The sequence below is a fragment of the Pelophylax lessonae genome (genome assembly GCF_965119305.1).
Source record: "Pelophylax lessonae genome assembly, chromosome: 4".
NCBI lineage: Eukaryota > Metazoa > Chordata > Amphibia > Anura > Ranidae > Pelophylax > Pelophylax lessonae.
This window is the reverse complement of record NC_138771.1, coordinates 126609700-126635572: the sequence shown is the minus strand read 5'-3', so window position 1 is coordinate 126635572 and position 25873 is coordinate 126609700. Positions and strand designations below refer to the sequence as shown.

General features: G+C 44.3%; 1 protein-coding gene across 3 annotated transcripts; it reads left to right on the top strand.

The window, feature by feature from the left end:
* Window positions 1-1422: 1422 nt before the first annotated feature.
* On the top strand, window positions 1423-24027 carry FAM219B (family with sequence similarity 219 member B). 3 transcript variants are annotated; one of them, XM_082254691.1, is made up of 6 exons: window positions 1423-1499; window positions 5327-5414; window positions 14243-14327; window positions 14411-14488; window positions 23331-23379; window positions 23461-24027. In XM_082254691.1, the coding sequence occupies exons 1-6, from the start codon at window positions 1440-1442 to the stop codon at window positions 23617-23619; spliced, it is 519 nt and encodes a 172-aa protein (XP_082110817.1). In that variant the 5' UTR covers window positions 1423-1439; the 3' UTR covers window positions 23620-24027. The 3 variants fall into 3 exon arrangements, with proteins under 3 accessions (XP_082110817.1, XP_082110818.1, XP_082110816.1); XM_082254692.1 differs by having other exon boundaries at window positions 14408-14488; window positions 23464-24027; XM_082254690.1 differs by having other exon boundaries at window positions 14408-14488.
* The last annotated feature ends 1846 nt before the right edge of the window (window positions 24028-25873 follow it).

The following is a 25873-nucleotide window of genomic DNA, read 5'->3' as shown; positions in this document are numbered from 1 at the left end:
CACCGGATGCATTGATTCAAATGGGGGATTTTTTATTAATTTTTTTTGAAGCACGTGATTAGAGCCAGAGGCTCTAATAGGCTTCAAAAAAAGGGTGGGAGCCCACCCAGTTGTGTGACAATAGCAAATGAATATTCGCTATTGCCACACTGATTCCCCTCCCAGCCAATCAGGAAACGGGTCCTGAGACCTGTTTCACGATTGGCCGAAAGGAGAAGGCATACTATTGGCTAAGAAGGAGGGAGGAGACGGCCACCAAGAGGGAATATGGAGACTGAGGGGGAAGCCACCGCCTGTCAGTCCCGCGGAGCAAGGTAAGTAATCTGGCACGGGGGGGATATGGGGTTGCGGGCTGGAGTGATGGGGGGGGGGTCCGTCTGCCACCCCCCGACTGGTGGAGCACCAGCCACCACTGCTGGTCCCCCCAAAAGTGTAAAAAATGTCAGTTAGGTGTCTGATCTGTCCGCCGCAATATTGCAGTCCCGCTAAAAATCGCTGATCGCCGCCTTTACTATTTAAATAAATAAATCAAAATGACATAAATCTTTGCCCTAGTTTGTAGACACAATAACTTTAGCGCAAACCAATCAACATACTCTTATTGGGATTTTTTTTTTTTTTTTTTACCAAAAATATGTAGCAGAATACATATTGGTCTAAAAATTATAAAAAATTTAGATTTTTTTAATTTTTTTTAGTTGGGAATGTTTTATTGCAGAAAGTAAAAAATATTGTTTTTTTTTTTTCATAATTGTCGCTCTTTTGTTTTAAGTGCAAAAAAATAAAAAACGCAGAGGTGATCAAATACCACCAAAAGAAAACTCTATTTGTAGAAACAAAAAGGATATCAATTTCATCTGGGTACAGCGTCGCACGACTGCGCAATTGTCAGTTAGAATAACAAAGTGCCAAATCCCAAAAAATGTTCCGGTCCAAAAGTGGTTAAAGCAGAATGAAACCCTCCTTCCATTCTTTCCTTATTTATTATATCCTTTAATTCTGCTTTAACTGGTTGAATTCTTGCTCCAGGTCAGAGACTCAATGCAGAATGAATAAAACGTTTCTGAAACAAACTTTCTTAACTTGAGCTCAGCCAATCAGCTTTTACCATTTCATTTTCTAAAATGTGTGTAAAAGGTGGTAGAAGCTGATTGGTTGCCATGGTTTGAGATAGGACTTGTTGCAGACATTCTTTATTAATTCCCCCAATGTAATCCCATAAGAAATAAGATCATTAGTAGCAATGATCATCTGTAGAAGGAGCTCACTAGGCCCCCCCCCCCCAGCTCTTCCTAAAACACCTCCTCTCCAACCGCACTTCTCCCTCCCTTGCCACACACAATATGGCTTCTCTCACCATCCAAATAACAGGTCACATGAGCAGACCGGCATTTTCTGATTCGCTAGCCGAAAGGACGTAGGCGGCCTGATAAAGGCAGATGGAGCCTGGGAACCGCAGTGACAGCGGATCCCGCACCTTCCCGGCGGGCAGCGGACAGGTAATGGTGAGCCCAGTCTGATGATCGGTGTGTACAGGGCGCGGAGCGGAGTGTGTGTTCTTTCGTCTGATTGGTGGTTACTGACAGCCTGATAGTTCTAAGTAGGAGAATGTGTCCGGTGATCAGTATTCTATATGGGCGATCTATAACATTCTACACCCCACACTTCCTCATCAGAGGATCACCAACCTTTCCCTCCTCTTCCCCCTCCATGGGCAGCGTGTATCAGATACTACAGATCTCTGTGATTGGACCTGTATGTGTGTGTGGGATCTGGAGGAGATCTACCAGGCAGAGACCCTGTAGGGGTATATAAGGTGTGTATAGGTATATAAGGGGTGTATAGGTGTGTAGGGGTATATATGTATGAGGGGTGTGTGGTGGTGTGTAGGGGTATATAGGTATATAAGGTGTGTGTGTTCGTGTGTATATATATATATATATATAGGTATGAGGGGTGTGTTGGGGTATATAGGTATATAAGGTGTGTAGGGGTGTATTGGTATATAAGGTGTGTGTGTGTGTATAGGTATGAGGGGTGTGTAGGGGTATATAAGGTGTGTGTGTGTGTGTGTGTGTGTGTGTGTGTATATATAGGTATGAGGGGTGTGTTGGGGTATATAAGGTGTGTAGGTGTGTGTGTATATAGGTATGAGGGGTGTGTAGGGGTATATAAGGTGTGTAGGGGTGTATTGGTATATAAGGGGTATATAAGGTGTGTAGGGGTATATAGGTATATAAGGTGTGTATAGGTATATAAGGTGTGTAGGTGTGTGTGTGTATAGGGGTATATAGGTATATAAGGTGTGTATAGGTATATAAGGTGTGTAGGGGTGTATTGGTATATAAGGGGTATATAAGGTGTGTAGGGGTGTATAGACATGAGGGGTGTGTAGGGGTATATAAGGGGTGCTGATATATATGAACATCCAATTCCTGCCAGAAAGTTCCTAACGTGAGGATGAGCCGTATGGAAAGGCTTCTAGGATTGTGCTGTACACATGGATATCCACATATTTGAGCACACCAAATACTGTCCAGCAATGCAGATCTGTGTGTGTGTGTGTGTGTGTGTGTGTGTGTGTGTGTACACACCCCGGCCACTTTATTAGGTACACCTTGCTAGTACTGAATTGGACCCCTTTTTGCCTTCAGAATTGCCTTAATTCTTCGTGGCATAGATTCAGCAAGGTGTTGGAAACATTCCCCAGAGATTTAGGTCCATAGTGACATGATAGCATTACGCAGTTGCTGCAGATTTGTTGGCTGCACATCCATGATGCGAATCTCCCGTTCCACCACATCCTAAAGGTGCTCTATTGGATTGAGATCTGGTGACCGTGGAGGCCATTGAAATACAGTGACCTCATTGTCATGTTCAAGAAACCAGTGGTGAGATAATTTGATCTTTGTGACATGGTGCATTATCCTGCTGGAAGGAGCCATCAGAAGATGGGTACACTGTAGTCATAAAGGGATGGACATGGTCAGCAAGAATACTCAGGTAGGCCGTGGCGTTTAAATGATGATCAAGGGGCCCAATGTGTACCAAGAAAATATCCCCCACACCATTACACCACCAGCCTAAACCGCCAAATTCTCACTCCATATGAATTTCGCAGCTGAAATCAAGACTCATTAGACCAGGCAACGTTTTTCCAATCTTCTATTGTCATGGAGGCCATCAGCCCTGTGGCACTGCTGAGGTGTTATGGAAGCCCAGGTTGCTTTGATAGCGCTCTTCACCTTGTCTGCATTGTTGGGTCTGGTGTCTCATTTTCCTCTTGACAATATCCAACAGATTCTCTATGGGGTTTAGGTCAGGCGGGTTTGCTGTCCAATCAAGCACAGTGATATCATGATCATTAAACCAGGTATCGGTACTTTTGGCACTGTGGGCAGGTGCCAAGTCCTGATGGAAAATGAAATCAGCATCTCCATAAAGTTGGTGAGCAGAGGGAAGCATGAAGTGCTCTAGAATTTCCTGGTAGAGGGCTGCTCTGACTTTGGACTTGATAAAACACAATGGACCAACACCAGCAGACGACATGGCTCCCCAAATCATCACTGACTGTGGAAAATTCAAGGTCCCAGAGTCTGGAGGAAGAGTGGAGAGGCACAGAATCTAAGCCTGAGGCCCAGTCTGAAGTTTCCAGTCTGTGATAATTTGAAAAGAGAAATCTCCCTAACAGGGGCACAGATGGTAATCGTAAATAACAGGGGTTCCAATTCCTCTCCACTCTTTTCAAAGCTAAAAAAATGTTGCCTTTTACACTTTGGGGTTGATTTACTAAAACTGGAATGCAAAATCAGGTGCAGCTCTGCATAGAAACCAATCAGCTTCCTGGTTTTTGTTTATTAAAGTTTAACTGAACTAGCTGAAGTTAGAAGCTGATTGGTTTCTATGCACAGTTGCACCAGATTTTGCACTCTTCAAGCTCTTGTACTTCTTTGGAGCGTATTGCGTCCCGCGATTTTGTTTGCGCGATGTTGCCGCGATTCGGCAGGCGGAAATCGCGGCAACATCGCTCGGCGTTTGGGGGGCTATTGCAAATCAACGGGCAACGCTAGGCGTCCTGCGATTTGCAATAATCTCCGGATCGCGGGCGGAACCGCGGCGGTTCTGCCCGCGATCCAAACGCTGACATGTGAATGCAGCCTTACAGCTATCAACACTTTGCTATGTTGGTCTTTAGAGCCGGTTCACACTGAGGCGACACGACTCTGTACTACTTCGGGGGCAACTTGTGCATTACATTGCACCACGACTTCGGAGCGACTTGCAGGGACTTCACATAATGTAAGTCGCCCCGAAGTAGTACAGGACCCTTTTTCTAAGTTGGAGTGACTTGTGTCGCTCCTATTAGAATGGGTCCTGTAGTGGTCAATGGAGCGCGAGGGAGCACGACTTATCAGCCTGACAAGTTGCGCTGGTGTGAACCGACTCTTAAGCAGCTCTGTGTATTGTCCCAAAGACAACCATGCACCTGTGTTCACTTCTGTTTTAAAAAAAAAAAAAAAAAAAACTTCACTGCCACCAATTAGAAAGCCTTGTATTTTATGTAATATTTATAAGGCATTTTTTGATTGGATGAGGTGGAGATTGTGGCATTACTGCCCCTTCTCTACACCTCATCAAATTTATTTTATTGAAAAAAAATACAAGGTGTTCTGTGAATGGCGACCGTGCCAAGTGACCGATCCCCCGCCCTTCTTACAGGACCTGGAAGATTGCAGTGATCTCTGTAGTAGTTCCGACTTCATGGAATTGTCGTCTTCCCCAGGTTTGAGCTATGTACCTGTACATTGTGCCAATGTGACTATGCAATACAATCAAGTCCTGGTGTAATTGCTCAACATCCACGACTGTGTATGGCCACCTTTTTTATACAATTTTAGATCTGATGCTAATCTACCTTCCTATAGGTGGATGTTGCTGTATCCTGCGGTCATACAGTAACCTCCATGTGTCTGCATTGTGTTGCCATTATACAACTTTCATTGTTCCCAGTACAGATTGGGATTCATGGGGGGACATGCATGTCTGCCATTAACCTTCACTTTGTTTTGGCTGTTTGGATATCACTAGTTGATTTAAAGACACGGTAGGAAGAGTTTATCTGATGACAGGGGACAATCGTTTGCTTTGAACTAGACAAGATTACATATTCTATGAGGTCATTCTTCACTCTGTTAATGATATGCAAATGTGAGTCCTTGTAAAACAATGGCAGAACACTGAGCATACCCTTTAATTGAGGTTGGATTAATTTGAGTAATTACTAGTCTAAACATTGACTTTGTTATTTTTTTTACTTGTTCAATAGGGATGGACAATGGAGCCCAAGGTGCCCACTTTAGAGAAGAAAGGACCATATCTGATGGGCAAGGGTCCAACGCTCCAGGCCAAGCTGCGTAAGTAATGCATTTCCCACAAAGAATCATCAGTGGGTTACATGTGATGTTCTTATTATAGATTAGTAGGCTGTAGTAGTCAATTCCTGGTGACGTGGGAAACCAGTCAGTGAACTAAAAAAAAGCCTTTCAACTGTAAAATAATTCCTATCTCTACAGCTCATGGTCATGGTACATTAGTGTGATGGTCAGTGGGAAGATTGCTCTCCTCTCCCAGATGGCTAAAAAGATCATTAGGGGTTACTTATTGGCCAGGCAGAAATGTCTCATTGCTCAAGGCACCCATAACCACCTTTGGAGGAACTCTAGGGTTCCATGGAATCCTGGTTATGGGGCTATGCACTATCTGAACACAAGAACAACAAATGTATTTTTATTGCGTCTTTCCAGTCATTAGATGTGATGGCTGCCTTAGTTTCCTTTTTTTTTTTTTTTTTCCCCCATTTTATTGTCTCCTGGTAATCCCGCTAGTAACACTTCTGTTCTAGGGTGGAATTGCTCACTCACTTACTGTCCCAGGGGTGTAGACTTTTTTTTTTTTATCTCTTGGCGCCTGGCGGGGGTGACTGCCATGATTAGTTGTCATCGCAGTCACATAAACGGATAGCTCCTAATCCCAAGTAGCTATCGGGAACTTTCCAGTAGCCATCAGTAACTAATGCTAGGAGCGCACACTCTTGGCACAGCTGTATTTACATCAATTCATGGAAATATGCAGCTGCTCGGCACCAAGGCCCTCCTGCCGAGAGGCTGCATTTTTTGCATGCGGCCACCGCCAAGGGGTTAAGCTACTTGTCCAAGGGAGAAGGGCTGGGTTCACAGTAGAGCCGCACGAATAATCGCTAAAAAAAATCACGATCTCAATTCAACCCCCCTTCACGATCTTAAAAAGGCATGTCCTTGTTTCTTACAGAGCTGTTCTCTGCTCACTCACAGCTGTCAAAAAAAAAAAGAGCCTCTGCAAATGTTGCTAAGACCCCGTTCACACTGGGGCGATCCGACTTGCTGGGACGACCTCACAGGTCGCGGTGCGCAGCTCGCACTGCGACCTCGGAGCGGCCGGCACGGACTTCATAACATTGAAGTCAATGCAGGTCGCTCTGGGTCGCCCCAAAGAAGCTCCGGACCCTTTTTCTAAGTCGGAGCGACTTGTGTCGCTCCTATTAGAACGGGTCCTCGGCTTCTCTATGGCAGGCGACCTACGGCGACCAGGTCGCCTGACAGGTCGCCCCAGTGTGAACGGGTCTAAGGCTGCTAAGATAACTATAAACACAATGTATCTTTTCATTCTTTTAGATCAAAGGAATGAACTTCTGTCTGTAAGTGGGGGCAGTTTAACCTCCTAAAGACTAAGCCTTTTTCTGACACATGTTGCTTACAAGATAAAATCAGTATTTTTTTGCTCAAAAAAATTACTTCAAACCCCCAAACATTATATGTATTTTTTTTTTTGGCAGAGACCCTAGAGAATAAAATGGTGATCGTTGTAATCTTTTATGTCACACTGTATTTGCGCAGAAGTCTGTCAAACACAGCTTTTTGGGAAAAAATGCACTTTACTGTTTTTTAGTTTTTTTTTTTTTTTTTTTTATTAAAGTTAGCCTGCTCTTTTTTTGTATAATGTAAAAGATGTTACGCAGAGAATCGTGATCTTTATTCTATGCAAAAAAAATAGTGAATCTTATTTTATCAGAATCGTGCAGCTCTAGTTCACACTATTGCAATGTCAGACTTCGCATGTGATTTGCACCACATTGCTTTGCAGATAACCTTGTCTGTGCGGGGCAAATTCAGCCATAAAGATTGGATGGCTGAATATCGCATTCATACAAAAATGGTGCAGGACCCTTTTTTTGGTCCGCACTGGAATAGGATCGCATGGGTGTTCACACCCACGCGATCCGATTCTTGCACCATTTGACAGTTCACACTGCAATCTGCGAACCAATCTGGGGGTGTTCTTAACTTTGTATCGACACCCGCAGCGGTTTGCTTTGGGCAGTGTGAACTGTAAGACTTCTGCTCAGCGCTGTGGGCTGATTGACCGCTTGCCAATCGTATAACTTGCATATACGGTGGGGAGGCGACTTGTCTGCGCCAGATCATGTACCATGTCGCTGATCGCTGCCATTACTAGTAAAAAATAATGAATTTATAAAAATTCCAGAATCTATCCCATGAATATCAATCAATATACGCTTAATGGAATTTTTTCTATTTTTTTTTTTCTTTGATTTATAGCAGAAAGTAAAAAATTGTTTTTTTTTTTTTTTCAAAATTTGTTTATAGTGCAAAAAAAAATAAAAAACCGCAGAGGTGATAAAATGCCTCCAAAAGAAAGCTCTATTTGTGGGGGGGGGGGGGGGGAAGCACATGAATTGTTTGGGTGCAGTGTCACACGACCTCGCAATTATTAAAGTAACGTAGTGCTGTATTGCAAAAAATAGCCTGGCCCTAAAGGGGGTAAATCTTCAGGAGGTCAAGTGGTTAAAAGAATTCTATTCCATCATCCACACTAAACGGTGGATGGGCAAATCTCTCCTGCCAGTTAATGGCATTCTGGGAGCCACTGCTCCTGCAGCTGTTGGAATACTTGGAGCAGTGACTGACCGCATCTTGGTGTGGCCGGTTAGTTTTTTTTTTCTAATACAGCCGGCCATACATGTTTCGAAATTAGGTTGGTTCAGCAGGAACCAGCCGAGATCCAACCCATGTTGTAGGGGCAGGCTGATTGTACCCAATTGACCGTCTGAACACACATGCGCTTTGGGAGGCCTCCCCCCAGAGGATTTGGCTGCTCAAGGACCAGGCCCTATTTTGCGATTCGGCACTGTGTGACTTTAACTGACAATTGTGCGGTCGTGCGACGCTGTACCCAAATTAAATTGATGTCCTTTTTTTCCCACAAATGGAGCTTTCTTTTGGTGGTATTTGATCACCTGGGTTTTTTTTTTTTTTTCTCTCTGCTGCGGGAGATTGCGAGCGGAGCACGCTCGCCCTCTAGAGTCTCCTGAGCGAGCAACGTAGTACTACGTCACATTGCCCAGGAGCGCCTGAGTGCCGCAGTAAGTGGGCGGGCGGAAGTGGTTAAATTTGACGTAAACCCTCCTCTATCGTTTTCAGCCAAGGAAACGGCCATCTTGACTTCTGTTTGATCAACAACTGCCATATTGCTGCACATGTGATCAGTTATGACACCAGCCATTGGATGGTTGAAAGTTTGGTTGAGAGCACAACAAATGGGAGTGTTACATTCCTGGCACATGCTGGAAATGTAACTGTTTTTTGAAACTGTTAAATAGATGGATTTACTTCTGCTTTAAGGGCCTGTTTACATGAGTCTTACAGTAATGCACTATAAGTGTTTACAGGTGTATTAGAAGAGGAGCATTAACGGGCAGAAAAAAAAAACCTATTGAATGTGTTGATAAGCAGAAGGTAAAAAAAAAAATATATATATATATATATATATATATATATATATATATATATATATATATATATATATATATATATATATATATATATATATATATATATAATATATCTCTATCCCTGTAGTTGAAGATGTTTCTTTGAATAGTAGGTTCATAGAAGGCTTCTATTAGTAATCGCATATTAACCACTTGCCGACCGCCGCACGACTATCTACGTGGGCGGTCAGCCCCTCACAGGCAAAGTGACGTAGGGCTACGTCACTAGCTTGTGAGGGTCTAGGGAGCGAGCGCGCGCTGCCGGAGGCGCGCTCCCGCTCCCGCGTGGTCACGGACCCCCCCCCCCCCCCCCTGCGCGTGTGACCGGCGGACCCGATCGCCGCCGGCCACTCTGCGATCGGCGGGGGAGAGGGAGAAAGTCAGGCAGCTTGTGTAAACAAGCTGCCTGTCATTCTCCTCTCTGTATGAGAGATGATCACATGGATCTACTATGTAGATCCGTTGATCACTCTGCATACAGTTGAAGCCACAGCCAATCACAGTTAGAATCACGCCCCTAGGGACACACACAGCCCCTCCCTCTCAAATAAAGTTAACCCCTTCACTACCAGTGTATTTTTACAGTAACAGTGCATATATATAGCACTGATTACTGCAGTAATGTCACTGGTAACCCCAAAAGTGTCAAAAATGTCAGTCAAGGGTCCGATCTGTCCGCCGCAATGTCGCAGTACCGCAAAAAAAATCGCAGATCGCCGCCATTACGCGTTAAAAAAAACAACAAAAATGACAAAAATCTTTCCCTTTGTTAGTAAACGCAATAACTTTTGCGCAAACCAATCAAAATACGCTTTTTGCGATTTTTTTTTTTTTTTTTTTTTTTTTTTTTTTTTTTTTTTTTTTTTTTTTTTTTTTTACCAAACATAGGTAGCATAAAACAAATTGGCCGAAAATATTAAAAAATTTTGATTTTTACATTTTTTTTTGTGGGAATTTTATATAAAAAAAAGGGAAAAATATTGCTATTTTTGCAAAATTTATGCTCTTTTTTTGTTTATAGCGCGTGATCAAAAAATCGCACAGGTGATCAAATACCGCCAAAAGAAAGCTCTATTTGTGGGAAAAAAAGGACGCCAAATTCATTTCGGTACAGCGTCGCACGACCGCGCAATTGTCCGTTAAAGTCACGCAGTGCCGAATCGCAAAATACCCTCTGGTCGTTTAGCAGCCAAATCCTCCGGGGCTTAAGTGGTTAAGCATTTCTGTTCGTACAGTTAATTTGTGTATTGTCTCTGAAGGCTTAAACAAGTTCTACAGGTAAGACATCTGCTGAAGTAATAGAGAGAAATTTGGGATTGCTGGGCATAGTAGTCACCCAATGGGTGAACAGGATATGTGATGGTTGGGTCTCTTTGGATTTTAATAGTACAGTGTGGCTCCCTTTGTTTTCAATTACCAACAATCTCAAAGCAGGTTGGTTGGTGCAGAGAAAATATTCTAGGTGTTGGATGGTAATTTACATATTCATATCCCTCCGGGCTTCAGAAACCAACTAAACTTAAACTGCAACTGTGCTATATTTTTATGTCTGCCCTGCCTTGCCGTTTTTATAGAAGAAATGTTCACGCCAACATTCTTCAAACGTTTTATTGTTGCTTGGCTTCTTCATAATTTGCATCATTGGAAGTTGCTGAACTTTTGCCGCTGCACATATTCCCATCCTGCAAGCAGGTGGTCTGGGCTGCCTCTCATCCGAACTGTAAATATACGTCACTACTTTGACGTTAAATACAGGGGTTATGGCAGCAGCTGGATGGCCGGCTTTCAGATAAAAGTGGTACCAGCAGTGGATTTACTGCAAAATCAACTTTATAGGGAGAGGGAAAGGTTCCACTGACCCAGGGCCCCCCCAATTGTCTCCAGGCTTACCAGAGCCTTCCACTCGGCTCTATTCCTTTTGGAGGACTGTCTTTAACCCCCAGATCTAAAAATGACATGTCATGCTTATTTCTTTTACAAGGGATGTTTACAGTCTAAAGTATAAGTTGTGTAAAGTATAAGTTCCCCATCGCATAAGCGAACACATACGTCAGTAGTGCCCGCATATATAAATGGTGTTCCAATCGCACGTAAGTTATCGCCGCGATCGTTAACGCAAGAGCAATAATTATAGTGCAAGACCTCCTCTAACTCTAAACGGGTAACCTGTAAAAAAAATTTTGAAGGCATTGTCTATGGAGATTTTTCAGTACTGTAGTTTGTCACCATTCCACGAGTGCAATTTTAAAGCATGACATGTTGGGTATCTATTTTACTAATGCCTCGTTTCCACTGAGTGTTACGGTATGGTTCGGTTCAGTACAGTACACATTGCGTTTCCACTGCCAATAGTACCCTTTCATGATAGGCGTGGTGTAGCAGGGAAGCTGTGATAGACGATTCTCTGTCAACCAATCAAAGTTCTGCAGAGTGTAGCTCCACCCTGTTGGTACGGGTCTAATGTGCTTGGTACCCCAACGAAAGGATACCAAAAAAGTGGTACGGTTTGGAATTAGGGTACCATTCATAATGGAAACGGCATAAATAGCGTACCGTACCGAACCGTACCAGAAAGCTCAGTGGAAACGAGCCATTAAGTGTAACATCTTTTACATTATCAAAAAAAGTGGGCTAATTTTACTACTGTGTGTGTGTGTGTGTGTGTGTGTGTGTGTATATATATATATATATAACGTCAACACAATTCTAATCTTTTTGGCTCTATACACCACCACAATGATTTGAAATGAAACAAACAAGATGTGCTTTAAAGCGGTAGTATCCTGCTTTTTTCACTTTTACCTACAGGTAAGTCTATAATAAGGCTTACCTGTAGGTACAAATAATATCTCCTAAACCGGCACGGTTTAGGAGATATTTACAGTGCATGCAGCCGCTCGCGTGAGCGGCGCATGCGCTCTGAAGGTCCGGGGGACCTTCAATTAACTTGCCGGGAGCTTGCCGGAAAAATCACTCCCGCGCGCATGCGATGAGGGATCATGGCAGATGAGGGATCATGGCAGCGCCCGCATTGATGTCCGGGGGTCCGTGTCGGGGCTTCGTTTTAAGGTAAGTTACACATAATGGGCTAGTATGCGATGCATACTAGCTCATTATGCCTTTGTCTTGCAGGTTTTTTTTTTTTTTTTTTTTTTTTATAGGGTTTACAACCGCTTTAACTGCAGACTCTCGGCTTTAATTTGAGGGTATTTACATCCAAATCAGGTGAACGGTGTAGGAATTACAACAGTTTGTATATGTGCCTCCCACTTTTTAAGGGACCAAAAGTAATGGTACAACTGACTGCTCAGCTGTTTCATGGCCAGGTGTGTGCTATTCCCTCATTATCCCATTTACAAGGAGCAGATAAAAGGTCCAGAGTGCATTTCAAGTGTGCTATTTGCATTTGGAATCTGTTGCTGTCAACTTTCAATATGAGAGCCAAAGAGCTGTCACTATCAGTGAAGCAAGCCATCATTAGGCTGAAAAAACAAAACAACCCATCAGAGATAAAAAAAACATTAGGTGTGGCCAAATCAACTGTTTGGAACATCCTTAAAAAAGAGAGAACGCACCGGTGAGCTCATCAACACCGGAAGACCACGGAAAACAACTGTGGTGGATGACCGAAGAATTCTTTCCCTGGTGAAGAAAACACCCTTCACAACAGTTGGCCAGATCAAGAACACTCTCCAGGAGGTAAGTGTATGTGTGTCAAAGTCAACAATCAAGAGAAGACTTCACCAGAGTGAATACAGAGGGTTCACCATAAGATGTAAACCATTGGTGGGCCTCAAAAACAGGAAGGCCAGATTAGAGTTTGCCAAATAACATCTAAAAAAGCCTTCACAGTTCTGGAACAACATCCTATGGACAGATGAGACCAAGATCAACTTGTACCAGAGTGATGGGAAGAGAAGAGAAGAGAAGAGTATGGAGAAGGAAAGGAACTGCTCATGATACAAAGCATACCACCTCATCAGTGAAGCATGGTGGTGGTAGTGTAATGGCGTGGGCATGTATGGCTGCCAATGGAACTGGTTCTCTTGTATTTATTGATGATGTGACTGCTGACAAAAGCAGCAGGATGAATTCTGAAGTGTTTCAGGCAATATTATCTGCTCATATTCAGCCAAAATGCTTCAGAACTCATTGGACGGCGCTTCACAGTACAGATGGACAATGACCCGAAGAATACTGCGAAAGCAACCAAAGAGTTTTTTAAAGGGAAAGACGTGGAATGTTATGCAATGGCCAAGTCAATCACCTGACCTGAATCCGATTGAGCATGCATTTCACTTGCTGAAGACAAAACTGAAGGGAAAATGCCCCAAGAACAAGGAACTGAAGACAGTTGCAGTGGAGGCCTGGCAGAGCATCACCAGGGATGAAACCCAGCGTCTGGTGATGTCTATGCATTGCAGACTTCAGGCTGTAATTGACTGCAAAGGATTTGCATCCAAGTATTAAAAAGTGAAAGTTTGATTTATGATTGTTAATCTGTCCCATTACTTTTGGTCCCTTTAAAAAGGGGGAGGCACATATACAAACTGATGTATTTCCTACACCGTTCACCTGATTTGGATGTAAATACCCTCAAATTAAAGCTGAAAGTCTGCAGTTAAAGCACATCTTGTTTGTTTCATTTCAAATCCATTGTGGTGGTGTATAGAGCCAAAAAGATTAGAATTGTGACATAAAATATTGCAACAACCGCCATTGTATTCTCTAGGCTCTTTTAGGTGATTTTCTAGCAAAAAAATTGATTTTTACTTGTATACAACAAATGTCAGAAGAAGCCAGCAAGGCGCTAACCTGTCAGTGCTCATGAAGTCATAGGCAATGCAAAATTAGATAAAAAAAAAAAAAAAATATATATAATATATATTGATTGTCTACTAAACGTGTGTGTGTGTGTATATGTATATGTATATATATATATATGTATGTATATATATATATATATATATATATATATATATATATATATATATATATATATATATATATATATATATATATATATATATATATATATATATAATTACAGTATATATGTATGTGTATATATAATTTGTGTTTGTTGTTGTTTTTTTTTTTTTTTTTTTTTTTCTTTTTCTCCTCCTACCTAAATGAACATGCTTCGGTTATATGCTGCCCAGCCCTTACTCTGACTGGTTACTGAACTGGATTTTCTGGCACTGCATTCTTTAACCTTTGACAGTGCTGCTTGTTTGTAGATGAATGGGGAGGGGGTGCTTTAGAAGCCAATCCTTCCAATAAAATAAATATTGCAGTCTATTACATGTTCCTGCAGGAAGGAAGTAAAAATACAGTCTCTTTATAACTCTGTAGAAAGGCAACGAGACCTGGCACGAGCAGCGCTGAGAAAAAAAGGCATGCTGGGAGGAGCAGGAAAAGTCAAGGCTGCATCTAAAAGGTAGGGCTCTGTGAGCAACCAGGCAGAAATAAAATGAACCATTTATCTGAAAATTCTAAAATATATATTTCTCTTCTTAGCAGGTCAGTAAAGTTTAACAAGGGATATGCGGCCCTGAGCCAGGCATCTGATGAAACGTTGGTTTCTCTGGATTCAGACAGGTTTGCCTTTTTTTTTTTTTTTTTGGTTTCCCCTATTTTCCAAGCCATGACAAATTATGCAGCTCCCTACAGAGCACACAGAACCCTTCACTTCCATCCCTGACTCACAATGTAATGTCTCTATCACACTCATACACACACTTGGGGCAACTTAGGCAGATGCACAATATTGTCAAAAGTATTGGGACCCCTGCCTTTACACACATGAAATTTAATGGCATCCCAGTCTTAGTCCGTAGGATTGAATATGGAGTTGGCCCACCCTTTGCAGCTAAAACCTCCCAACTCTTTTGGGAAGGCTGTCCACACAGTTTAGGAGTGTCTATGGGAATGTTTGACCATTTTTCCAGAAACACATTTGTGAGGTCAGGCACTGATGTTGGATGAGAAGCCCTGGCTCGGAGTCTCAAATTCATCCCAAAGGTTTTCTATCGAGTTTGAGGTCAGGACTCTGTGCAGGTCAGTTAAGTTCCTATACCCCAAACTCGCTCATCCATGTCTTTATGAACCTTGCTTTGTGCACTGGTGCGCAGTCATGTTGGAATAGTAAGGGGCCATCCCCAAACTGTTCCCACAAATTTGGGAGCATGAAAATGTCCAAAATGTCTTGGCATGCTGATGCCTTAAAGTGGAATTAATCCCTATCATCATTTTCAGCCATCTGATCAGTTATGACACCAGCCATTAGATGGTTTGACAGTTTGGTTGAGAGCACAACCAATGGGATTGTTACATTTCTGGGCACATGCAGGAAATAAAAAAACGTTTTTTTGAAAACTGTTAAATGGATGGGTTTACTTCCACTTTAAGAGTTCTCTTCACTGGAACTAAGAGGCCAGGCCCAACCCCTGGAAAAACAACCCCCACACCATAATTTGGACCAGTGCACAAAGCAAGGTTCAGAAAGACATGGATGAGCGAGTTTGGGGTGGAGGAACTTGACTGGCCTGCACAGAGTCCTGACCTCAACCCGATAGAAAACCTTTTGGGATGAATTTGAGTGGAGACTGCGACCCAGGCCTTCTCGTCCAACATCAGTGCCTGACCTCTCAAATGCGCTTGTGGAAGAATGGTCAAACATTCCCATAGACACTCCTAAACCTTGAGGACAGCCTTCCCAGAAGAGTTGAAGCGGTTATAGCTGCAAAGGGTGGGCAAATTCAATATTTAACCCTACGGACTAAGATTGGGATGCCATTAAAGTTCATGTAAAGGCAGGCGTCCCAATACTTTTGAAAATATAATGTACCTTTTACCTGGGGGTGGGGGGTTGATCCAGTACACATAGTGACTGGAATGGAATTCAGACTCAGAAACTAGAACTGCAAGTAATTCCACCCACTCAGCCACCATGCTGCCCATCATAAGAATAGTGTGCACAACTTACTTTGTGTTTTTACTTTTTGTAATATGTTTGTTTGCATTTAATTTTAAAGTTGTCTTCAGGGCCTCTACAGGCATAGATCTATGGGTGCATAATGCATATTTGTAATGCCCTCTAAATATTTCAGGGCTCAAGTGTCAATGCATTCTCCTGAGCCAAATTGTTGACATGCAGTAATTTGTGTGGCTCTGGCTTTGTGCCACATTCAGGGAGCACTCATATGGTGGTGAACAAATCTTAACCTGATGCTGGGAAATGCTCAGTGGTAACTTCCAATTTACACTGTACAGTAAATGCATTTTGAGCCAAGTAAGAAGACACAAGCTTGCATGCTGTTAGAACAAACGCAGGCCCATGAGGATTATAATACTTTAAAGGATCATCATTAAAGCGGAGCGTCACCCAAAAGGGGAAGCTCTGCTTGTTTGCAGCCCCCCCCCCCTCCACTACCACATTTTTGGTACTTTTTTTCGGGGGGGAAGCAGGTACCTGGTTTTGACTCGCACATGCACAGTAGGAAACGGGCTGTGAAGCCGCAAGACTTCACTTCCTGCTTCCTTTACTAGCGAATGCTGGCGTCTGCACCCAAAGCCAATTGAAGAACGCGTTTAGGTGAGGACATTGCGGGATCCCTAGACAGGTAAGTGTCTTTTATATTAAGTCACCAGCTACAGTGTTTTTAGCTGCTGGCTTTGGATTTTTTCTGAAGGAGCCTGGAGCTCCTCTTTAACCACTTAAGCTCTGGAAGATTTTACCCCCTTCCTGACCAGGGCCTATTTTGCGATTCGGCACTGCGTGACTTTAACGGACAATTGCGCGGTCGTGCGATGCTGTACCTAAACGAATTTGGCGTCCTTTTTTTCCCCACAAACAGAGCTTTCTTTTGGTGGTATTTGATCACCTGTGTGTTGTGTGTGTGTGTGTTTTTTTTATTTTTATTTACAGGACTGCGACATTGCGGCGGACAGATCGGACCCTTGACTGACATTTTTGACACTTTTGGGGCTACCAGTGACATTACTACAGTAATCCGTGCTATACATATGCACTGTTACTGTAAAAATTACACTGGCAGTGAAGGAGTTAACACTATTGGAGAGGGAGGGGTTAAGTGTGTCCTAGGGGCGTGCTTCTAACTGTGATTGGCTGTGGCTGTGTGTGTAAGAACAATGATCAACGGTCCTACATAGTAGAACCGTTTGACCATCGTTCTTTCACAGGGAGAACTGACAGGCTGCTTTGTTTACACTAGCCACCTGCCTTTCTCCCGCTGGCACGGACGATCGCAAGTGCACGGCGGACATCGGGTCCGCTGGGCACACACACGCGCGGGGTCCGTGACTAAGCGGGAGCGCACCTCCGGCGGCGTGCACTCGCTCCCCACACCCTTACAGGCTAGCGACATAGATCTACGTCGCTTTGCCTGTGAGGGGCTGACTGCCGACGTAAATAGTCGTTAGGCAGTCGGCAAGTGGTTAAACCCAACTCAGTTCACTTGTTTTCTGTAAATTTTTAAAAATCCTGGTTGATCTTGCTGATCATTTGTTTGCCTGTGTCCCCACTGCAGCCTGAGTTTATACTGACCAGCTGTTGCCACATCTACATAGCAGGCTCCAGTTTCCGTTTATCTTCTAAGCTGTTCCTTTCCCCTTCCTTTTTTATTTTTCTTTTCTTATCTGTGCAGCCCATGAATATAGTCATACATGTGGGCCTATACATAGTTTGCTAAACACTATGGGGGCGGGATTTTAGATGGTGAGTGATGGAAGCGTCGTCTCCCTGGTCCAGCACATACATACCATAGACAGCCTGGAGGGACGTGACCCAGCCTGTGATTGGCAGCACCTCCTCCAGATATCTTTACAATGCGAACAAAGTGAAAGCTATTGTCTCAACTTGAACTCCACCTACACCAAGTAAAACATGTTTAGTGTCTTTTTTGTTTAATAGGTAATTAATTATAAACCCCTAAGAGTGTTATAGAAAGTATTCCTTATTTTTTTTTTTTTTCCTGAGCTAGTCTATTGCTATGTATGGTGCTGCCAATCTTGCATTTAAAATGTACTTCTAGCAGCCATTCAAATCTTGGCTGGTTCAGCAGGGACTGGTTGAGATTTGGACCATGTATGGGCAGGCTGATTGTACCCAAGTCAATCCATCTATCGATTTGGGTACAACCAACATGTCCGATTTTTAGGATGCAATTATTGGCAGCAGCTATAGCTACTAGTAGCAATCGCCGTATTCTCCGAATAGGGATGGCTTCCTGCACCCGCCAAAACCTACAAATTGCTCCATGGGAGGGATTCCCCTATCAACACTGACTGAGTTGTTGGGGGAGTGGAACCTGTTGCAGGAAAGAAAAGGTTATCATCCTGGCCTGGTGGGGAGGGCACAAAGATGATGATTACACCAATGTGCTACTGTTCCTTCATTGCTCAAGTTCAGAAGGAGGGAGAAGAGGTGACCAAGGAAGCAGAATTCAGCCACATTTCTATTCCTTTAGGACAACCATAGAGGGTTTGAATCTTGGCCGGTTCAGCAGAAACCCGCTGAGATTTGAACCGTGTGTGGGCAGGCTAAATGTACCCAAGTTATTGATTTGATCAACTTTGGTACAACCAGCCTGCCGCATTCCCTTGCGATTATCACTAGCAGGGAGTGATAAAACAGTGTGTGGCTGGCCAGCCTTGTTCACTTTAATCCGATATCAAATAGGGGGAAAGTCCTTGGTGGGAGCCTGTGTTTCCTTGTTACAGAACCGTAAAATTGACAATGAGATTGATTTTTGCCTTCATTTGTGCTGCTCCTCTGTGTAAATGCTTTACTTTATCGTTCATTGACGGACGCAGTCTCTGATCTTCATATCAGTAAGGTTATGCTGCCCCCTTACAGGAGTAACACACTAGGCAGAAAAAAGTTCTGGCTACGCCTATGAGTAGTCCCAGGGGTTATACACTCTCTTCTTGCTATAGGATGTCCGTTTTTAATCTGCCTAGTCAGGAGTAAGGACCTAGTTCCTTGCTGGGATCTCTGGTCCTGGCAAAGAATTTTTTTTTTTTTTTTTTTCAGCCGACAGCCTCCCCCCCCCCCCCCCCCCCCAACCACTTTGGCAGACAGGGGTTCTCTCAGAAGATGGTGCCCGCCTGTTCTGGTAAGGTGAGTAAATGTCCCCTTCCCCTGGCGGATTTTGTGGTGGACGCGGGTCCCTTCCTGGGACGGTCGGACTCTCACAATCCCGGGTTCCCCTCTGTCCTGTCATGCACCCCTCTCCTACTGACCCACCCCCCTACCTACTGGGGATATTGGGACGTGGGTGACTACTCCTGGGGGCTGAGTTTGAGATTTCAGGCTGCAGGTGGTGGCGGGGTGGTGCGACGGTCGAACGATCGTGCAGGGGGGGGGGGTTTACCTGTCATTCCAGGGCCCACCTTCCTGTTCAGGAGGCTGGGGGTCCCCACAAGGTCTTCAGTATCTCTGTAGGGCCACCATTTTCTTGTAGCCCATGTGCTCTGCATGAAGTGGCAGCTATCTTGGTACAACCGGCGCCATTTTTTGTTGGATTTTTCTGATAGAGAATCACTGAATGGGAGTTTCTGGAGGTGTTTTTCTGGATCGAGCACCTCCTTATACCCTGAGTGCTGATCTTTCTTTCTGGATCAAGATCACTGCCGACACATGCTGTGCAGACATTCTGGGCCTCTTGGTGTAGGATGGGGGTTTCAGGGTGTAGGGTGCAGAGTCTGTGGCCCACAATGTGTACTCCCTGGCGGGGTCTGCACTCAGACTGGGGTTTACGGTTGCCCTGGTGTCACAAACATTGACTGAATGGGCCACGTTACTATGCCGTGACCTTGAGGGGGAAACCTCTTCCTCCTGCCTTTTTTAAGGAGCTGTTGGACCAGCTGGTGCAGGGGCTGAAGTTTGTTTAAAATGCCGTGCTGGATACTGCTCCCATATTGGGCCAACTGTTGGTTTTGGCAGTGGTCCTCCAGTGTATACTTTGGCTAAAGTGCTGGTCTGTGGATCAGACCTCAAAGAAGGCCTTGACTGATCTACTTTTTTCAAGGAGATCGCCTGTTTGGGGCCATCTTGGATGACCTTATCAAATGTCTCACAGGGTACCTCTCTCCCACAGGCTAACAAGGGTAAGGATCCGCGTCTGACGGGGTCCCTCCTTTTCAGCTCACGTTTTTTTTTTTTTTTTTCCCGTCCCTCAGGGTCAGTTGATAACGCAAAGCCTTTCAAGCCTCCCTCGGGTGGGTCTAAGCGGCCCTGATCTGGCAAACACAAATCTAGTTTCTCCAGAGCTGAGGACAAGGCCCCTTTGGCCTGAAGGTGCGCCCTCACCCCTATCTGGGGTGGGGTGGGGGGGGGGTCGTCTTTGCTGGTTTCTGGATCTGTGGCTCTCCCAGATTCAAGACAAATGGGTTCTAGAGGTCATATGGTCCGGTTACAAGATCGAGTCTCGATCCGTCCCACCGGTGAGTTTTTTTCCCTTCCAATGTGCGACTGTCCCTGGATCGCTTGCAGGCTCTCTTTGGGGCAGTTCAGGACCTGGTACAACAGGGAGTAATTGTTCCTGTTCCGTGTGCAGAATGTTTTCAGGGCTTTTATTCAAACCGGTTTACGGTCCCCAGGAAGGAGGGCAAGGTGTGTCCAATCCTGGACCTGAAGGCACTGAATTGCTTCATGCGAGTTCAAAAATACAAGATGTAATCAGTTCGCACAGTGGTGGCTTCCCTACAGCAGGGGGATTTCCTGGCCTCCACGGACATTTAAAGATGCCTACCTTCACATCCCAAAATGTGCAGGTCACCAACGGTTTCTCCGTTTTGCCGTGGGAGAGGATCACTGTCAGTTTGTGGTGTTACCCTTTGGTCTTTCCTCTGCTCCTCGGGTCTTCACAAAGGTGTTTGGCTCCGGTCCTGGCGCTGTTGCGACAGCGGGGGCATATCAGTCCTGGGTTACCTGGACGATCTGCTTCTCTTTGCGGAGTCTCCCTCGGTGCTGGTGACAAATTTGTAAATCTCCTCCATGAGAACTCCTGGAGGAGTTCAGGTGGATTCTGAACCTTCAGAAGTGGTCATTTCAATGAGACTTGACTATCTGGGCCTGAGGTTTGGACTCGTCCCCTGCCAGGGTATTTCTTCCTCCGAAAAAAAAATTCCAAAACCTGTAGCTGAGTGCGATCAGGCTTTGCCTAGTCCACTGGACCGAGCACCTGCAGGGTTGTCCAGTGCGCATTCAATCAGATAATGCCACGGCCGTGGTTTATGTCAATCACCTAGGGGGCACCAAAAGTGCCCTTGCGGCTTTGGAGGTGGCAGGCATCCTTTAATGAGCGGAGCGCTTTATTCTAGCTCTCTCCACTGTTCGCATTCCAGGAGTGGAAAATTGGCAGGCGGATTACCTCAGTTGACAGGCCTTGGATGCAGGGGAATGGTCTCTCCATCCGGAGGTGTTCCAGCAGTTGTGCCTTAGTTGGGGCACTCCAGATGTAGATCTGTTGACATCTCGGATCAACGGGATCCTCTGGCGGACGCCACAGACGTGCTGGTGGCCCCTGTGGGGGTCAGTATCAGCTAATGTATGCCTTTCCTCCTCTCAAGTTGCTGCCAAGACATCTTCGCTGGGTCGAGGCGGAAGGGATTCCGGTCATTCTTGTGACTCCGGACTGACCTCGCCGAGCTTGGTACGCCAACCTGGTAAGGCTAGTCGTGGATGCTCCTTGGAGACTTCCTCTCAGGGAGTATCTACTGTCTCAGGGGGCCAATATTCCATCCTGCTTTATGGTCTCTGGCTTTGATGGCTTGGCTGTTGAAAGACAGGTGCTGAAGGACAGGGGGTTGTCTGCTTCAGTGATTCCCCACTTTGCTTAAAGCGAGGAAAGTGACTTCTAGGAAGATCTTTCATTGTACATGGAAAGCGTATATTATGTGGTGTGAGTCTCTTGGGGCTCGCCCTTACTCGGTGGCTTGGATCTTGGCCTTCCTTTAACGTTTGATATGATATAAGGGTGGCCTTGAGTACTATGAGGGGTCAGGTCTCGGCCTTGGCAGTTTTCTTCCAAAGGCCGTTAGCTACCCATTCCCCTGGTGCATAACTTTATCCAGGGGGTGTGACACTTGGTATCGCCGATGCCACCTTGGGACCCTAATTTTGGTGCTGTCAGTTCTCCAGAAACCTCCTTTTGAAAGTATTCGGGAGATTCCCCTGCTTACCTTTATCCCAGAAGGTGACCTTCCTGGTGGCTATTACTTCTGCGCGCATGGTGTCAGAACTGGCGGCATTGTCCTGTCGTTCTCCCTATCTGGTGGTTCACAGGGATAAAGTGGTACTTCGTCCGGATCCGTCCTTCCGAAGGTGGTTTCCAGTTTTCATTTGAATGAGGACATCATGTTATCCTCTTTGTGTCCTAAGCCAAAATCTCCTAAGGAATTTGCACTGCATACTCCTGGATGTGGTTCGGGCAATCAGGGTGTACTTGGCGACTATAGAGTCTTTTCAGAAGTCCGATCTGCTCTTTGTACTCACGGATAGCCCTAAGAAAGGGCTGCCTGCGTCTGCTGCGACTATTTTCAGATGGATCAGACAGACAGTGGTGCAGGCTTATTCAATTAGGGGTCAGGTTCCTCCTTTCCCTGTTAAGGTGCATTCTACTCGGGGCTTAGTGCTTCCTGAACTTTTCGCTATCAGGCATCTGTGCTTCAGGTTTGCAAGGTGGCTAGCTACCTGGTCGTCTGTTCACAACATTTTATAAGGTGGATGTGCTGGCATCTGCAGATGCCTCTTTTAGCTGCAAAGTTTTGCAGGCTGCTGTTTAAGGGGATTCCTAGTCTCGCTTTAGGGTGTTTTAATGTTTTTTTTTTTTTTTTTTTTTTCAGGTGGGTCTCATCTTGTTGTTCTGATGAGTCCTATCTTGCCTGATTGGCTATGTTGAGCCTTGGGGACTTATTTTTCTGCTGTTCCCACCCCTCATTTTATGGTGCTACTTTGGGACGTCCCTACTGATATGAAGATCAGAGACTTCGTCTGTCAATGAACCACAGAGAAAATAGTTTTTTTTTTTTTTTTTGTCTTACCGTAAAATCCTTTTCTCTGAAGTTTATTGATGGACGCAGTACATATTGTATCTATTGAGTTGGGTTGGTATGATTTTTCTCTGACATTGCTTTGATACAAAACTGACATCATATAGCAGGAAGAGATGATATACCCCCTGGAACTGCCCATAGGTGTAGCCAGAACTTTTTCTGCCTAGTGTCCTACTCCTGTAGGGGGCAGCATAACCATACTGATATGAAGATCAGAGACTGCGTCCATCAGTGAACTTCAGAGAAAAGTATTTTACGGTAAGACAAAAATCCAATTTTTGTGATTGTGTCTATTCCCCTGACCACTAGTGCTGCGGTTTAAAACTTGGCTTTGACGTTTCCTGTTCTTTATTTTTTGCAGTGATGCTGAATTGGAGTCTCGCTGTTCCTCCGGATATTCCTCAGCGGAGGTTAGAATTGGTTTCTATTTTAATTGTAAACCATGTACTGTGTAATAATTTCTCTCTCATTAATGTGTTTTTAATCTACAGCAGGTCTCACAAGATCTTAACAGACAGCTTCTCCAGGATGGGTATCATTTGGATGAAATTCCAGATGATGAGGATCTGGATTTAATACCTCCCAAGCCTGATCGCTCGTTGTCTTGTCCATGTTGCTTAGGGGAGACCTGGTCCTGCTGCATTCAGTAAACTGGTATGGCTAAAGGTGCACTAAACCTGATAACCTCCAGCTGCATCTTCAACATGATCAGAGGAGGTTCCTGGCCAGACAAAGCTGGGCTTGGAGATGACATGTGGGATGTTTGCTGTGCTCCACAACAATTCTAGAAGCCTTTCCAAAGAGAATCTAAGTGTTACATGCACTCAAGAACACAGATTGTGATCTATGAAATGATCTTGGCTAGAGATCTTAAACTATTTACATTCTCTTACGACAATCTTGGCTTTGTTACTTTCTTCAGAAGTACTTGGTCCACATGGCTAAAGCTGGTTTTTCTTCAATTTGTATAGAAACTGTTACAAGGAGGAAGTCTTCACACACCTACATTTCCTGAAGGAGGCCTAGGGAATGGCTCTTGGTTGCCTAATGGGTCACGTGCCTTTTATCATTCAACATGTCTCTTTTTTTTTTTTTTTTGTCTAACTGGCTGTTTGGTTACCATCCTGTTACATAGGGTGCATGGCTCTGACCTGCAGCTCTTGGGTCTCTTTTCTGTTAACTTGTTACCTTACTAATCCAGTTTCGGCTGAATGACAGTTTAGAAATACTGACAGGAGTAGCAAAACGGTTTGACGGCTGTAAACACTTTTCTTAACTTATGAACAAATGATGGATTGTGCTAATGTACACGAAGTGGAAGCTCTGCAAAGTGCTTAAAATGGCATTTTGTGAATGTTGGAAGACTTGAGTTTGGTGAACATTGGTATTCAGTATTAACGCAGCTTGTTAAGTATACCAAGCATAAGCTGAAATAGTTACTGACAAATGAATTAAGTCATAAGACAGGCTGATGTATTGCATAGCAAATTATACTCTACACAACATGGGAGCCAAGACAGGAAAGCAACCTTCCCCTGAGTAGTCGAAACTTGCAAGTGTTAGCAGACCTAACTCCAGGTCCATAAAATACCCTTTATTTCAGTTCTGTGCTAATTCAGGAAATCCTTTACATGTAATACTATCATAATTTTAAACCCTTTTATAAACCTACCATATTTGCCTGCACTCACAAAATCAGGTTAGAACTAGACTTGTAGTAGTACTGTTAGCCAATCACAGTGCACAATGCAGTCCATCTAACATGTTTCAGGTATTGGGAGGTGGAGAATATAAGTAGGCAAGTTGCAAGCAGTAGACAGCAACGGGAGACTCTCACCAGTGTGGGTGCTAGTCATTGCCCAATGAGCATAGTGCAGGTGAGACGGGTAGCTGTAATACTGAATAGTGGTGTGACCCTCAGACTATAAAGTGTCAGGGTGCATGAATTTCACAGACTTTGGGCTGGTATGGACATTTGGAGTGTGTTTACCATGTTTGTCTTTCATTCTACGTTCTTTTACAGAGGAATAAGGGAGGGGGTAGGTAGGTTAAGGTGATGTTTAGGCATCCTGTTTCAAGCTATATTCCAGGTATGAAATTTATTTTGCCTAGTTAGTGGCTCTCATCTTAATAGAGGGATGTTTTTTTTTTTTTTTTCTTTTAGCGCAAACCTGTGTTACAAAATCTTCTGTGTACTTTCACTTGTTGGGTGTAGCAAGTGTCATATCACCACCCAAAGTTCATTTTGTTGCATAGACCAGCCCTTACTCTGTGGGAGAAGTAATTAAGCTGAAAATGTTACTAAAATGTAGTTTTCCTTCTGTACTGTGTAATTCATTTTAATGACTCTCCCCAAGACAGGGGATTTGTTCCCCATCTGTCTGACGGATCAGATCAGATTGCAGTCGAATGTAAACGAACAAGCGGTCCCTTTTACATTCGGCTGCCTGTAGAGGAGAGCTGGCTGTGTCTGCCATCCCCCCTGCTTAGAGGGGATCAGTGGACAGATTCCTCACTAAACAGGCGGACTCCAATGGAGCCTGCTATGTGTAAGGGGCCTAACAACTGAGAGCTTTTTGACTTTGAGGGGGTTGTTCATTTACAGTTATCCTTTTTAAAGACAAATCTAAAGATAGGTTTGTCTGCCTAAGATTAAAGAAGAATTCCAGGCACTGTATATTTTTTACATGGTTACACTGGTCCAGCTTGGACCAGTGTAACTGAATAATGCCATACCTGGCCAATGTCCCTGGAAGCTAGAAATGGCTAAAGTCAACATCGCTACTCCAGAGATCTCCACTTGTGTCCAGGTTTCATGCTGAGCGGCCGGCCTGCCTGATGCATTGTGAATACAGGAGGTGCATGCTTAACATCCAGAGAATGCTTTGCCTTTTCTAAATAAAT

Bases quoted from the DNA above. Each gene is read 5' to 3' on its own strand.
- FAM219B (XM_082254690.1), top strand. From the start codon at position 1,440: ATGGAGCCTGGGAACCGCAGTGACAGCGGATCCCGCACCTTCCCGGCG. The intron at 1,500-5,326 runs GTAATGGTGAGC...CTTGTTCAATAG, and splicing joins TCCCGGCGGGCAGCGGACAG to GGATGGACAATGGAGCCCAA. The intron at 5,415-14,242 runs GTAAGTAATGCA...ATAACTCTGTAG, and splicing joins AACGCTCCAGGCCAAGCTGC to AAAGGCAACGAGACCTGGCA.